Source organism: Solea senegalensis, unplaced genomic scaffold (genome assembly GCF_019176455.1).
Source record: "Solea senegalensis isolate Sse05_10M unplaced genomic scaffold, IFAPA_SoseM_1 scf7180000013836, whole genome shotgun sequence".
In the NCBI taxonomy this organism is placed as follows: domain Eukaryota; kingdom Metazoa; phylum Chordata; class Actinopteri; order Pleuronectiformes; family Soleidae; genus Solea; species Solea senegalensis.
The window spans coordinates 98,028-114,049 of NW_025320901.1; the positions used below are offsets into that span (position 1 = coordinate 98,028).

Here is a 16,022-nt window from a genome sequence, read left to right on the forward strand (position 1 = left end):
AATGCTATGTTTGTAGCGTGGCTTTCAGACACGAAGACAGGAAAAATGGAGGTGCACCACCTTGCTCTTTAAACATTTGCCCTGTCAAATTGCGTTGTGCAAGAAAAACTCAGTGATGGAGGAGACTGATATATAACAATGATCTCATGGCTGACTTTGCTTTGCAGTCAGTGAAGGCTTCTGTACTTCCATCACCAGCTTTATAGTTGTCATTGTGTGACCCTCTAAGAGCGGCGCATAATACTTTTTGAAATCCAGTTTGAGCAGCCAGAGAATCCAGACACCCTAAAGTTTAAAAACCAATCTGGATCTAATTAAAGTAGAACTAAGCAGGATTTTTACCTTGGTTTAACAGTTTCAGAGTCACTGTGATGGTTAAATGGCTTGTTGCAGCGAGATTGGGAGCTACCGTCTGTTAGTAGAAAAGCAGCCTTGTAAGATTAGGGGCACCGACCCGGATTCCTCAGAATCAGGAGGTCTCGTGAGAAGCACAAATTGCTTCATGGCACTACACACACACACACACCCTAGCCAGGTACCGGCTATAAGAGTTAAAGGTGAAAAAGCGACCCGACTTGCAAAGTTCTGCTTTCACTTCAAAAGCCTGATAATGATAATTGATTATTTTGGGTTTGTGAGAACAGACTGGACAAAGATATCCACTAGTAAGCTAAATTGTATGGAAGATATGAAATGTTCATCAAATGTTTATGGTGTTTTGGAGAAGGACAAAATTTTACTTGCACTGATATTTTTGCGTTCTCCTTCAACCCCCTTTGTGATAGACTGATTGTAGGTGTGGGTAAAACAGTATTTGCACTTTGCAATCTGTCAAAGTGGTTCATAAATGCCATTGCAACTTCAGTCATAAAATTACTGTTGACATGGCATAGTCATAGCGATGTATAATTGTGCGTTAAATTAAAACTTATGGTATTGTTGAGTAACAATACTTTCATGTATAACAGCATCCTTGTAAACAGTGTCATAATTATGCAAGAATCCCATCTTCCCCCACAATGAATTAAACGATTACAGTATTAGAAATGTGTGGTGACAGATTGGACAATTATATTCCCATGGAACCTGATGCCTATGGAAGATGTGGACACAGCCTGGTAATTAAATAGAGAAGTAGGGTAGTGCCTGTCTGGCCAGAACGGGGCAGGATTGTTCAGTCTCACTGTAGCCTGCTGAGCTTACAGGGTGACCCTGAACAGAGAGCCAGCCTGACACTTGGTCTCCCCTCCTTCCTCCATCCAAGCAGAAAAACCCAAATCCACTTCAAACACACAACGCTGTCTGAGAGGCAGAGCAACTTTTCTTCTGACAGCTGCCACTTTGGAATGGATTACTAAGCCTATTGGGGTGGCTCAAAAGGGTGCTTGTCAGCCGTTGCTGTCCTAATGAAGGCATTTATGTGTCTAGGAAATTCATTTTCTTGATCCGGCCACATTGTTGTCGTTTGTTTTTTTTGCTGAGTGTAGTACAATTTAACTTAACTTTTAAGTGTGTGTGAGTTTATCACCCTCACAACCTCAACCTCCTTAATGTCCAGGTACTTGGGTATCACTTTGCATCACTTTCCTATATGTTCTTGGTCCATTTTTTCTTGTCCTAACCACAAGTTATCAGTCTTTATAATCATTAACAGATGTGCAACTGAATAGATGTATCAAACTAAAAGTCTCTTTGCCTCACTGGCTTGTGTTTGAGCAGAAGGGGTTTCAGTCCAGCAGGTGTTTGGCCTATTTATATCGAAGACGACCCCCCCACCTGCTTACCCATCCCAGAGACAGCGTGTGGATTGGAGCAGGAAGCTTTGTGTCTGCTTTTATTCTAGTTCTCACAAAGTGCAGGCGGTTGAAAGAGAGCAGGCAGGGATATCAAAGGGTGTGGGGCGACACCCCTCCTCCCAATGGGACATCACTGGGAGGAGAATTAGTCACAGACCCTCCCATCCATGGCTTTATAGTGCTACAGCAGGCGGGCAAGGAGCTTTCACCCCTGCATAAGGAGTTGCTTGACCGGGAGAAAGGCGGCAATTGTGTCATCCTTCTTACTCTTTGTATGTGTGTGTCTGTTGTGGAAGGGCTGTCCCCTAGACTTTATGTCCCTTCTTGCACTCAGAATGTAGGCATGCCTTCTTTGTCTTTATTTTGATTAGGACTTCAATCCGTGTTGCCTGCTTGTGTGTGTGTGTGTGTGTGTGTGTGTGTGTGTGTGTGTGTGTGTGTGTGTGTGTGTGTGTGTGTGTGTGTGTGTGTGTGTGTGTGTGTGTGTGTGTGTGTGTATGTTAGCAGTAAGTGAGACACCATGCACACATGCCAATCAGTCTGTTTGTCTTTGTCCACTGACTGTTATTAAACGGGCTTCCTTCTGTTTGAGGTGTAGGCAGAGGGGGCATCCTTCCTTGGAAATTGTTTGTTTTGGTTTGTGTTGCTGTCGAGCAGATGTGAAACAGTTGCACTTAGTGTTTGGACACTTGAAAAAACAAATGTCCACCTTTTGGTTGGGGCTGTCGGTGGTCACAAAGCAGTACCACCACAGTGTAATCCATTCTTCTGGAGGAAAATAGATGTTTTAAACAGTGAAAGGATATTATATCGTAATATTCATTCATTTATTATTCTTATTCTCTGCTTGTATAATCATTAGCAGTTCTTGGCACAGTTCTTAGAAATCCTTTATGGTCTTTTTGGAGAGATGTGTCATCAGAGGGCTATATAGGTGTATGAGCTCACCACCAGTTTTTTTTTTTCCTGTAAGGGATGATGCATTACATCTGTATCGTAAATCTAAGATATGAGGTCCATGGGTTGTTTTTTTCTTTACCTATGAGAATAGTATGGAGGAATATCTGAAGAGTATCAGCATGATTGACACTATTGTAAAGTCCCTGTAAAGTGAAACAATATCTTCTGACTTTGTAATAGTAACAAGTTGTGTTTAAATAGAATAGAATAGAAATACTTTATTCATCCCAGACGGGGAAATTGTTTTAACACAGTAGCAATACAATACAAAAAATAATTTAACATAAAATGTGCAGATGTACAAGAAAATAGTGCAATAATAAAAGAATGGCATAAAGGAGTGCAATGGCATAAAGGAGCGATGTAGTCTGACTAATATTGACCTCAACTGTAGCCGTTGCACACCTCACACATTCATTTTGGTCTTCTCCTATAGCCGTTTGTCAGTTTTTGTACAGAATATACAGTAAATGTAAATGCACTGGAATTAAACTCCCTGTTCATGTAGAGAAGTGACTTGCTTTGTCTGCTGGGAGTTCTGTTCTCTCCTCCTAACTGCCACACACATTATGTCTACTTTGCTTAACTTAGAACCAGGGTATGAAAAGTGCAAACAAATAAAGTGGCAGAGCCTTTCTGTGTGTTTTTACATTGAGCTACGACACATTTCCAGGACAAAGACATCTCAGCTAACAAACCAAAGGCAGTAGTGGAGCAGGTGCAGTTGCTCAAAAAGTAATGTTTTTTATGTCACTACAGAGTTTGAGGAGGAGTTAAGCTTGCTATGGCTCCTGTGTGTCATGGAGCCATATTTTTAGACACACCAGAGAGACACTGTTTTCAGATTTTACTCCTTAAGTATTTGCTCCACAGATGTAATATTTTCCCATCTTAAGTAAATCCCTCTTGACTTGAATTGCAGCTAATTTCTTTTTGTATTACTTGGTAATTAAAATCAAATATGTTGCTCCAATTGCCTATAATTCTTTGCAAGATAGTAAATTATCATGGAACTTCTGATTTCGGCTTTAGCTGCAATCTTTTTTGGTTTGGGAATATTGTGATTATGGATAAATCATTGCTTCATTAATCAAGGAAAAACTTCTCTACATTAAAAGCCTGGCTTATACCCTTCCCAGGAAACTGGTTGTTTCTCCTAAATGCTGTTTTGAAAGACTGTAAAAGACCCATTCGCTCTCTCAGTGTTAGAGGTTTATCTTGAATGAAATTCATATTCATCTCATAAATGTCTGGGGCAGTCCCCTGCAACCTCCACAATGACTCCACTTTCCTTTTCTTTACTTGGTGATTTCACATCCAGTCATTTTTGTATTGATCGTTTACATGAGATGTGACAGACAAGTGGGAAGCCGGGCTCCTCTCCTTAAAAGTTTGTGGTGAGAGCGACAGAAGAACTTAAGTAGTTGTGTTCTCAAATGTTCTTGTACATTACTCAGCTGAGGAGATGAAATAAAGAGGAGACAAGTGAAACTCAGACATTTTCAGCAACATTTGTTTCCCTTGCATGTTGCAAAGCAAAACAGCACATGAACCTCTAACTTGCTGCTCTGGTACAGTGTTTGTTTACATCTAGGTGTTGCCTTGAAGCAGACAGAGAGGCATTACTATTGGGCGCATGGTAAGCCTTGTGCTTCACATGCTGCCATGCTGCTACTTGGTGCTCAGCAGTCAGTAGGTGGGAAGCAAGTGAGTGTGCAAGTGAGTGACTGAATATCGGTTTAGGAGCATGGCACAGACGGGAGGGGGTGCATTGTTGTGTGTGGGAGGCTTGGTTAGATTGAGATTTGGCAAGCCTTTGCCTGTGCATGTTGAAGCCCCCAAAACCCTTTTATCCCCGCTCCCAGGAGATGGCTGCTCTCACTCTTGTTGATGGTACATGTGGTCAAGATGCTGCTTCCTTGTCCCTTTCTTTACGTCTCCTTTCCCTCCTCCCACAGCCCTCCTTGTTTCTTTGCTCTGGTTTCCTTGCTTGTCTTGCCTGGGCTCCCCTCCCCCTCAATCTCACTCGTCTACTCTACTTGTTTACATCTTCCTGTGCAGTTCATGCGCAGTTTTTTTTGTCAGCGAGTGAGGTGTTTGTGTGGCTGACAGCATCAGAAGGCACATGTGCACATGTTCAACTGTGCATGTGCATCATGAGCATGCGCGGTTCATTCTATGCTCATGTGTTTACAGACGCATTCTGTGATGTCATTGACTACTACTCACAATATCTAAGCAAGTAAGAATCGTCTCTTGGTACTCCCTCCCCAGCTCTGCAATAACACCAGGCAAGTGCAGGAGCTTGCTCAGAGAGTAGAGGATGCTAACATTACTGCAGGCTACAGAGTGAAAGTGGAGAGATGCAAAAGGAGGCTTTGAAGCACTGTGCAGAGTAAAGGATGCTCACAGTATTTCTATCTAGTATAAATAGCAGTATTCTTGTTTGTTTATATGTAGAAGAGATGAAAAGAATTCCTGGGATTTAGATGTTTACAATTCAAACACATTTTGGAGTGAGTTATTTACACTGTGATGTGTGCAACTCTTGGCTGGTGCAAATCAGTTTTCATGTAATTGTGTGCACACACTTGGTGAGCAGCTGCTCTACAAACTGGGCCAATGAGACCTCAACTGCATCCCTGCATGCTGCTATAAATAAACATGATGAAATGACATACTCACCTCCACTACTCACTGATTGCAAGACGTAGTAGCACACACAGAATCCTAGAGATGTTAATCATCCTCTGGCGAATGTTTTGCATCTTAATGCTCTACTGAGGCATGGGAGGAGAGAGTATTTTTCTGTACATTTCTTGATTTTTCTCTTATTTTCACATGAAAATTTAGTCACAGAGAAGACTAAAGCATGTTTAAGTTCAGTGGGTGAACCTTATATATAAAGACTCAGTGCCTGCAAAATAGATCAGGTCTTGTTTGTCATGAATGAAGTAGTGAAAAAAGTTCAGCGGTTTCACACTGTTCAATTTTCAGCCCATATTTTGAGTTTGTCTTGCTGTGATTGTAGTGTAAACCTTACAAACTATTAGATAAATGAATTGTACTATTTAATGTCGAACTGAGTCTGATGGTCAGTTGGCTGAGGAAAACCCATCCTATTTGTGTTTTTGCTGTGACCAACTACCTTAGAATTAGGGAGCAGGAATGCAGTGTGATGTGTTAGTCACTCAGTAAGATTTGGATGTGCAATTCATACTGTCTGTTGTGGTTTGACCATTCTCCAACTGCATACATGACATCCCAAAAGCCAGAGAAACATGAGAGATCCAGAGTAAGCCAGCCAGAGAAAGTGGGATTGAACACTTGGTTTTCAGCTTTTGTCAAATGACTCAAATGTTGCTCATCTAACTGACAACAATGTAGCATGAAAGATGTTGTAACTTTGTCCAACCATGGCTGCTTGGCTGTATTTTAGCATCACAAATATTAAGTGCCTTTGATTTATTAAGATTTTGTTTATTTTCTTTGTAGGAAGAAGCATTTGGAGGATTTGGAATAGTTGCTGAGCAGAAAAGAGTACAATGTGCTTCAACATCCTCTTCAGGTAAAGTAACTACCTATTGGCCTCAGGGACACATAGTTGTCTTGATGTCCCTATTCATGTACAGGTTTTCTACAGCTGATGCTTCCATGCTTTGTAAACTTGCTGTTTTTTTTCCTGATTATATCAGAGGACCCACCCATACAGGAGAAAAAACCCAGAGGCCGACCACCACGGGCCCCGAGTGCCCAGAAAGCTGCTTCAGGTCTACCCTTTCCCTCTCCCATTCCCACGCCTTCACAGACAAAACCTGAGGGTCCAGAAAGGCCAGCTGAGAAGGTGAAAAGGCTGCCTGGAAGGCCACCTGGCAGTGGCGAAAAGAGGAGAGGTCGACCCCCATCTTCAAGTAGTAAGAAAGCCTGGAGTACAGGCAGCCATGCAGCAGGGGATGACAGGAGGCAGGTTGGGTCTGAGTTGGGCATGGACACAGAGGAGGACAAGGACAGAAAGGGTACCAAGAGGACACCTCTGGGCTCTACTCTGCCTCATGACAGTGAGGCAAAGCTTCCCAAAGGAGGACGGGTTGAATCCAAAGTTACCAACTTGAAGAGGCTGAGAGCAACTAAACTTTCCCCTCTTAAGTCACGGCTCAAGACTTTGCCTGGTGTACCTCGACGCAGACGTGGGCGACCGCCCTCAGCAGAGCGGCTTAAAGCTGAGGCAGCAGCTGCTGCTGCACAGCTGTCTACCTCTATTGAATGTGGGGAAGGGAAACATAAGGCTTTCAGGGTCAGAGGGGGGGACAGAGGCTCAGAACCACACACTCCTCAGCAGTCTATGCTGCAGAATGTTGATGGAACTGAGGATCAGGACTCTTCCACTCCACCAGCCTCCCCATCTCCCTCCAAGCCAGGAAAGACAGTGGGCCTCAGGAAAAGTCCTCGCCACAGAAAGCCTGTCAGGATTGTCCCCCCCTCTAAACGCACTGATGCTACTATTGCTAAACAACTGCTGCAGCGTGCTAAGAAAGGAGCACAGAAGAGAATGGAGAAAGAAGCTGTATCCATTGAGAGTAGTGGGACAGGAGTCATTGAAGCTGGCATCAGAAAGACCCAGCTGAAGAACATCAGACAGTTTATCATGCCTGTGGTCAGCACTGTTTCCCTTCGCATCATCAAAACCCCCAAGCGCTTCATTGAAGACGAGGGTAGCTTTGGAACCCCTCCTCCTCATATGAAGATACCACGGATAGAAACAGCCCCCTCAATTGTCTCTACATCTACCCAACTCACCTCCACCACATCCTCTTCCCCCTCTCCTGTGCAGGTCTCATCTACACCAGCTGCTACTAGCACTAGCACTTCTGCACCAAATGACTCACTCCCACCTCCTCCACCTCCTGCCCCTGCCCCCACTGCTCCATCAAATGTTGCCAATCTGCTCAACACCAACACCAGCAACAATGCCACCAATGGGCGATTCAGTAGTAGCGCAGCATCCTGCGGCTCAAGTGCTGTGTCACAGCATTCCTCCCAGCTCTCCTCTGCAGAGTCTTCCAGGTCCAGCAGCCCAACCTTGGATGACTCATCCTGTGACTCCCAGGCTTCTGAGGCCACACAGGCTCTGTCAGATCCAGAGGATCACTCTCCATCCTCACAAGGCGAGAGAGAGGGCAACATGTTACACAGCTCACAGCCTCCATCCCCTCCTTCAGAGCCAGAACCTGAACATGTTTTGGCAGAGAGGAATCGACAGGGCCGGAGAGAACCAGCTGTTGAGCGGAGAAGTCAGAACCGCAGGGTGAGAGAGACACTCGCCACTGGGCCTAAAAAGCCTATTATCAGCCCACCGACAGGAGTGCTGATGTCCTCCTCTACACTTGCAAATTCCCAGCAAGCTTCATCCACAGCTTCCTCCTCTTCTTCACCTCCACCTCCCCCTCCACAGCCTCCCCAGTCAGCTTCTTCCAATACAGCTGCAATCGGGGATCACCTCCCTCAGTCACCCTGGATCCCTCATTCCATCCCTCAGTTTCTGCCTGGACCATCAGTACTGTCTAGCCTAGCAGATAAACGAAACCGCTCAATTTTGAGAGAACCCACCTTCCGCTGGAAATCCCTGTCTCATCCCGAGCAGCAGTATTTTTCCTCTGCTAAATATGCTAAGGAGGGCCTTATCCGTAAGCCCATATTTGACAACTTCCGCCCTCCTCCTCTCACAGCTGAAGATGTGGGGCTTCTGCCACAAAGTGTCAGTGGAGCAGGGGGAGCTACACCAGTGTCATTCCCTACACCAGGCAGTGGAGCAGGAACAGGAACTCGTCTTTTTGCCCCTCTTCATGGCCATACCCACCACCAACATCCCTCTTCATCCCGTTTTGATGCACCACTCCAGAAGCGCAGCCCATTGCTCCGTGCTCCACGTTTTACACCCAGTGAGGCCCACTCTCGGATATTTGAGTCTGTTACCCTGCAGTCATCCCCTAGGAGAACCTCTGGCTCTCTCTCCCCAAATCAGACATCCTCCAGCTCCAGCAGAACCTTAAGGCGCAGGAGACGACTTGTCACTGGAGCATTACGTGGCCACCCACGGTCTCCTTCTCACTCAATGACCAGACGCAGCAGCCAAATTGTGGGCCAGATATCCAGAGGGAAAGGCTCCTCTGATGTGTCTGTGCTGACAGGCTCTGTCTCCAATAGTAACACCAGCTCTTTACCAGGGGTCTCTGCAAGTCCACTAGCCACTAGTGCCTTAACTCCTGCTCCTTTCAGCAACTTTTCCACTGGATCCCTGGGTCTGGCCTCACAAGGGACACCTGAAAGTAGGAGAGGGGCTGCTGGAAACCCATCTCCTTTGTCTACCACATCATCCTCTTCCTCCCCACTTTTCCCTATTTTTCCTTCCAGTGCCCAGGACACAGGGCGAGGAGCTGGAAAGGGAAGTAAAGAAAAAAGCTTACCAGCTCTTCAGGAACTTGTTCCAAAGGAAAAGGAAAGGGATTCTGAAAAAAACCGAGAGAAAGAGAAGGAGAATAAGAAGGATGGGAGGAAGGATGGAAGGGACATAGAAGATGCTCTCTCAGCTCTCCCTCCAAAAAAGGTTCCAGGGAGAAAAAAATCAACTTCAGTTGACATGGTTTCTGACACTGCCTCTCCAGAAGTGCACGTCTCTGTTCCTGTGTCTATTGCAAAAGGACGTTTACCTAAGAAAGTTAGACCCTCTGAGAAAGTTGCAGAGATTGAGGATCCAGAAAAGGAGAAGGAAAAACAAAATGCTCCTAGCCAGCAGACTGCAAGTGTTCAAGGTCAACCTGGCAAACAACAGCTTCCTGTCTCTTCTCTTGGAACAGTGTTGGCACAAGCAGAGAACCAGCCTGTGTCTGTGACTGACAAGCGGGTAGTTGGACTATTGAGGAAGGCCAAAGCCCAACTCTTTGAGATAAAGAAGAGTAAGCTGAAGTCTGCAGACCAGACCAAGGTCCAGGTCAGTTATCCTGTTCATGTACCACCTTCATATTTACTAGGTTTCTTCAACCAAATGTTCTCTGTTTCTTGTATTTTCATTATATAGCTACAGGCAAGTGGCTTTGACATGCTGAAATGAATATTTGTTAAAAATAGAAATGTGTGTTTGTACTCAAACTGAAACTTGATAATCGGAAAGTCCCACAGAGGGTGTTATATAAGGGGAATTCTTTTAGCTTCATACATTATGCAGAACATTGCACTGGCTTTTCTTTTGAAAGTATTATCCTCTCAAGAGAAAATACTCCGTTCTTTCAGTGTTAATCTAAATGTTATAGGGTTTTAGGCAGTGATTGCACATTTTCAACTGTCCCAGTTGAACTCAACCCAACCCTTCTCCTCTATTATCTTGTCATCATCAGCACATTTGTACATTGCTCATTGATTAAAGTTTTGTTTCGCTCAGTGAAGCATTCTCAACTAAAGAAGCATAACGTTCTCAAGATAGAACCTCTTAATTTTGCTTTTTTTCTCACGTGTATGTGTTGGGTGTGATTGGCTGCATACTTACTATTATGAAGTTCTTCAAATGTGTATTTTACTCATTCTGGTGTCTTGTGTTTGTGAGCAGGGTCAAGAGAGTGACTCGTCAGAGACCTCAGTTCGTGGTCCACGCATCAAGCATGTATGTCGTCGTGCAGCTGTGGCTCTTGGCCGAAATAGGGCAGTCTTCCCTGATGATATGCCCACACTTAGTGCCTTGCCCTGGGAGGAGAGAGAGAAGATCCTATCTTCCATGGGGAATGATGGTGAGGCATACTCAATTAATTCTCATTTCACTGTCTTGTGAGTTATTAGATCTGGGCTTCTCTGTCAATGTTGTCAGTGCAATGTATGTATGTATGTATGTATGTATTTATTTATTTATTCTGAGTCAGGGTTTAGTTAGCATCACTGCTCGACAGAGTAGTGTGACGTGATCACAAATTCATTGTATAACAACAGTCTGAGAGTATTTATAACTTCTTAAGCTACTACGTAAGAATTATTTGATCTGGAGGATGTATTACTGCTTCTGTTACCCCCTAATGTTATCCCCATTGTTAACACAACTAATTGAGATTTAAACTTTTTTAACTTTTTTTAACTTTTAACTTGCTCCATGGCTGTACACTTAAAAGTACTGCTTATCACTTACACTTGGACCTGTGAGAGTGCAGGTTCTCCCTCATTCCCCTCTACCTCAAACATGCTTCAGATACAGTGAGAGTGAGACAGAGCAAGAGATAGATGCTTCAGTTTTCAGCTCCTGCCCTGTGCTTCCTTCAGCTCCACTCTCATGCCCTGTTCGCTCAGTAAGAAAAATTCTTAGCTGTCATGTCATTCATCAGTGCAGTTTTTACATTTGATAATGACTGTGAGAATCAGAAAGTGTGCATAGCAACAGAAGGTCGAATTACTTTTTTATGTCCAACACCTTTACTGCACTGTGGCGTGTCATTAATGATGTCCTCTTTGATGTGATTCTTGGTTCAGACAAGTCATCAGTAGCAGGTTCTGAAGAGGCAGAGCCTCAGTCTCCACCCATAAAGCCACGGGAAACACGGCAAAAGTCACTTCATGAAGCTCCTCCCAAGAAGGGGCGGCGGTCACGACGATGTGGCCAGTGCCCAGGCTGTCAGGTTCCAGAAGACTGTGGTGTCTGTACTAACTGTCTCGACAAACCTAAGTTTGGAGGACGAAACATTAAAAAGCAGTGCTGCAAGTAAGTCTAATCTGATGAACCATTTGTTATAGCAATAAATCTGTTAATAAGATGTTATTACAAATTAGTTTTTAGTTGGATATTTAAGTTGATGTTTGTTTGTGTCACTTTCTGTAGGATGAGGAAATGTCAGAACTTGCAGTGGATGCCTTCAAAGATGTTTCTTCAGAAGCAAGGCAAAGGCAAGAAAGACAAGAAGAAGAACAAGTTGTCCGAGAAGAGAGACGGTCTCAATCCGGTTAAAGGACCAAATTCAGAGTCTGGTCCTAAACCTCCTCCTGCACCACCAAAAGAAGAGCCTCCACGCAGAAAGAGTGAAACTCCTCCTCTAAAGCAGGGAGAGGAAAAATCCAAACCACAACCATCATCAAAGCAATCATCTCCAGGCCCCCCACTCTCTCCTGCCCCAACAGACCCACCTCAGGCCTCCAGCACAGTCACAGCCCAGGCTGATTCCCCAGCTTCGACACCGGAGCCCAGACAGCCCTCAGTCACGAGCAGTGTCACCAGTAAGAAGGGACACAAGCCACAACCAAGTGTACCAACATCCCTCTCCTCATCATCCTCTTCCTCCACGTCATCGTCTTCATCCTCATCCTCTTCATCCTCGTCATCAGCCCAGAATTCCCCCTCTCAGTCCACGCAGTCTCATCAATCATCCCAACAACAACAGGCTCTTTTGAGTCAGGCACCGCCAAAAAAAGATGCCCCACCCAAGGTTCCTCTGAACGAGCCCAAGAAGAAGCCCCAGCAGCACTCATTACAACACCAGAGTCCAGCTACAAATATTTCTGAAACAGGTAACTATATCCAGTAGCGTACCGTGGGGTTTCAGTCAGGGCCTTCACTAAAAAAAAACAAAAGAAAAACCAAAAACACGCTATAGCGCACACGCACACCACTGCACATCATTACCACCACATCTTGCGTTATGTCACTCAGCAAACGCAATTTCACAAGCCACTATATGACACAAAAACAAGCGTCCACATAAGCATAGGCGTCAGCTACGCGGCGGAACACGTACCCGGCACTATTTATGATCAACAGTTTTGTCCTCACCACTTCTAAAATCTTTTTATAAATTTATCATTAACACTCGAACTACGGTAAATGATGTACCTCTTTGGTGTAGGTCTTCCTCTTGAAATAATTTCCTTCTTTTCTCCAAACGATCGCCGTGAAAAGTGCACATGAAGCAGATCAGAAACATGATGGATCGGTGGTGTTAATGCAGTGATCATAACTTACTTCAAAACCCACCAAAGGTTCAAACGTCGTTGATGACAACAGCGGGGGCTAGCGCCAGACACATTGCTGGGCCTGGGGCGTTCTGTCACTATGATATCACATTTTGATTGGCTGACAACACACGTCAGTCAAAGTTATAACCAAATAGGAAATGGCAGCTTCAACGAAAGGCCAGCAATGCTACTACAGCAGGTCCACGGAGCTATGATGCGTTTAATGACATCCAGAAAAATCCAGCTCAGCTTCACAAAAAATAACCATATTCTTTCTGGAAAAATAATCATAAAATACTGAAAAAGTAATTGAATTCAGACACGTTTAGACACACATTAATTTGATTATTTAAAAAAAATAAAATAGTAATAATAATAATACTAAAAATACTTTTTTGACTGCCCACCACTGACTATATCTGAATAATAGGTTGTGATAAAAATACAGTATATAGTTCGTCTTGGGTTTTTTTTAATTGAACATTATGTCCTATCTCTGTTTCATAGTTGAATTGAAACAGGTGAAAAAGCCATCTTCTCGCACTGCTCCTCAATCTCACAAACAGAAACCAAAAGACAAGGTAAGTTGTTATTTAAGGGTTAGCGCTACTTACTGCATAGACCAAATACAATTTCTGTCATTCACACTCCTTTGCATCTCTTCTCCGATATGATAATCCCATGAAGCCGCTGACCACTAAACCCCCCAGCAGCAGTACTTTAAACTGGCTGAGCACTCCCTCGACTAGGGGCCAGGTGAAGTCTAGAGCGCCCTGCGACGGAGTGCATCGTATCAGAGTGGATTTCAAGAGGGACCATGATGTGGAGAAGGTGTGGGAGGCTGGTGGCCTCAGCCTGCTCACCTCTGTGCCTGTCACACCTAGGGTACTCTGCTTCTTATGTGCAAGCAGTGGTAATGTTGAGGTAAAAAATAGTCTTTGACATGAAAACTTGTGCTTTTGAATGTCGTCTGTTAGTCAGATTGATAACTAAACCTGTGTACTAACTGTCTTTATTCCTGTCTTTCGTTTTGTTAGTTTGTCTTCTGCCAGGTATGCTGTGAACCATTCCATCTCTTTTGCCTGGGGGAGTCAGAGCGCCCTCTGAAGGAGCAGTTTGAGAATTGGTGCTGTCGAAGATGCAGATTCTGCCAGGTCTGTGGGCGCCAGCACCTGAAAACTAAAGTAAGCCATTCAGTTCTCCTCTGTTCATTTTGAAGTTATACACAAAAGAGGCTTAGTTAAGAGTGACAGAGTGTAAAGGGTTGAAGAATCTTCTTTTAAAAGGACTTGTTAGCTTTGCCAACAGACAGCACTTAATCAGCTTCTTGAACTGCTGCCACGATATTATCGTGGCATGAGTCTTTCATGCTTGTTTTTTTCAGAATCATATATTAACATACTTCCTCTGCACAACACAATCAAATGACTGTTGGATATTTTTTTCGGATGAACATGTTGATTTGTTGTATGCAGTCGATTGGTTATTTAAAGTCCAAGCCACAATATGTGACTCCGAAGGAAATTGATTTGTTGTAGCTCTTTCTTTGAAACAAATCCCTGTCCAAAGAGCGTTAAGCATTTTTTTTCTTTTATTGGGTTTTAACTGTGACCAACTGAACAGCAGCAGGTCTTTGGCACTCTGACTTCTCAACAGAGTGTGGCTTGGTGGAATGGTTCACAAAATCCAAGGTTTGGTTCATATCAAGGTTTTTTTGTTGAGAAAGACCATACACAAGCATCAGCCTAATAACCCACCATTTACAGATTTTGTTTTTAATCAGATATTCTGAAGGACATGTCGTGAAATCATGCACAGACTGAAAGAATGCGGCAGCTTGATTAGACATATCATTGACTCAGTCTGAAATGAAAGTGAAGTGAGATTTGTCAAGAAGGTTAACCACATTTTGCTTTGTAGGTAAGAATATAAACACTTATTTATTGTCAAATCTTAATTAAAAGAATAGATTTTCAGTACGCAACACTCCACACCTCTGCCTCGTACCAAATAATAAACAAAAACCCATTGCTGGGTTACTGTGCGTCACAGCTGTGTGGTATGACTACTGAGTGCCACTCACCTGTTTCAACACAATACCAACATGTTTAAGACAGCACGTTCACAAATTTTCTGCTTGCCGTTTCAAATTCAGTACGGACTGAGGCTGTCTGTGAAAAATCAGTAGTTTGTATTTCAGAATTCTCCTGCTTGTTTTTGTGGTTGTTTGTAACAAAACGACAGTGGTGAGGAAAACGCTGGTATCTCATTTAGGACACATCACTGTTTCTACTTTTTAAATGGCAGAACGCTCACAATCGAGAATGGGGAAAAGATACTGCAGCACATTATTTGAATGTTGCAAAGCATTTACATCAGCTAAGTGTGTTGACTCAAAGCCACAGGAAAAAGAAAATCCCTATCACCTTAAGTGTCTCTCTACAAACTCAGCTCTATACAGCCAACACTGTAGCTGCTTTGGAATCTGATTATAATGTCCATTCATCTATGCACCCCATATTATAATTAGAGCTGCAACTAACGATTATTTTCATAATTGATTAATCGTTTGGTCCATAAAATATCAGAAAACCATAACACCTGGAAATGATGATGTTCTCAAATGTCTTGTTTTGTCCACAAACCAAAAATGATTAACTTTTAATGATGTCTTTGTTATCCAGAGCAAAGAAATGAAGAAAATATTCACATTTAAGTAGCTTAAACCATCGGAAGTCTTGTTTTAATCATGAAAAAAGCCTCAAATCAAAATATCAAAATAGTTGTAAATTAATTTAGTAATCGATCAATAACCAATTCATCGATTAATTGTTTCAGCTCTAATTATAATATACTGGTGCATTGCCTGTGCAAAATCTGTTTTTGTGTGTGTTTTGTGGTCTGGTGTGTTTGAATGCTCATTGTTACTATTACACAGCAAAAGTTCAGTGACATTTTTATTTGTGTATTATGGTAGAAATCAAATACTGATACTGACATAATGGCATACATATGGAAAATTGAACTACATGGTTGCATAATAGTTGGTTGGTTGTCACCAGGATGCAGAGCTACAGTTCAGTAGGGTGACAGCTGCAGGAAAGAAGCTTCCTCTGAACCTGATGGTTCGGGTGTAGAGAGAACCGTAACGCCTCCCGGAGGGGAGTGGGGTGAGCAATCTGTGGTTGGGGCCACTGCGTTCGTTGTCTGCCTCAGCTTGACGGCGCCTTGACTCATATATCTTTTACCGATATATTTAAATATATCTTTTGCGTTACGCACCCAAGC

The 16,022-nt window shown here is 43.4% G+C and overlaps 1 protein-coding gene across 3 annotated transcripts in view; it reads left to right on the forward strand.

The window, feature by feature from the left end:
• Positions 1-16,022, forward strand: part of kmt2a (lysine (K)-specific methyltransferase 2A) — a 37,959-nt gene that overhangs the window by 2,949 nt on the left and 18,988 nt on the right. For all 3 annotated transcript variants that reach the window (XM_044015718.1, XM_044015720.1, XM_044015719.1), the window contains exons 2-9: positions 6,252-6,324; positions 6,452-9,744; positions 10,357-10,534; positions 11,262-11,490; positions 11,608-12,290; positions 13,242-13,315; positions 13,422-13,658; positions 13,772-13,918. In XM_044015718.1, the coding sequence (XP_043871653.1) occupies positions 6,252-6,324; positions 6,452-9,744; positions 10,357-10,534; positions 11,262-11,490; positions 11,608-12,290; positions 13,242-13,315; positions 13,422-13,658; positions 13,772-13,918 (4,914 nt within the window). The remainder of the gene's footprint in view (positions 1-6,251; positions 6,325-6,451; positions 9,745-10,356; positions 10,535-11,261; positions 11,491-11,607; positions 12,291-13,241; positions 13,316-13,421; positions 13,659-13,771; positions 13,919-16,022) is intronic.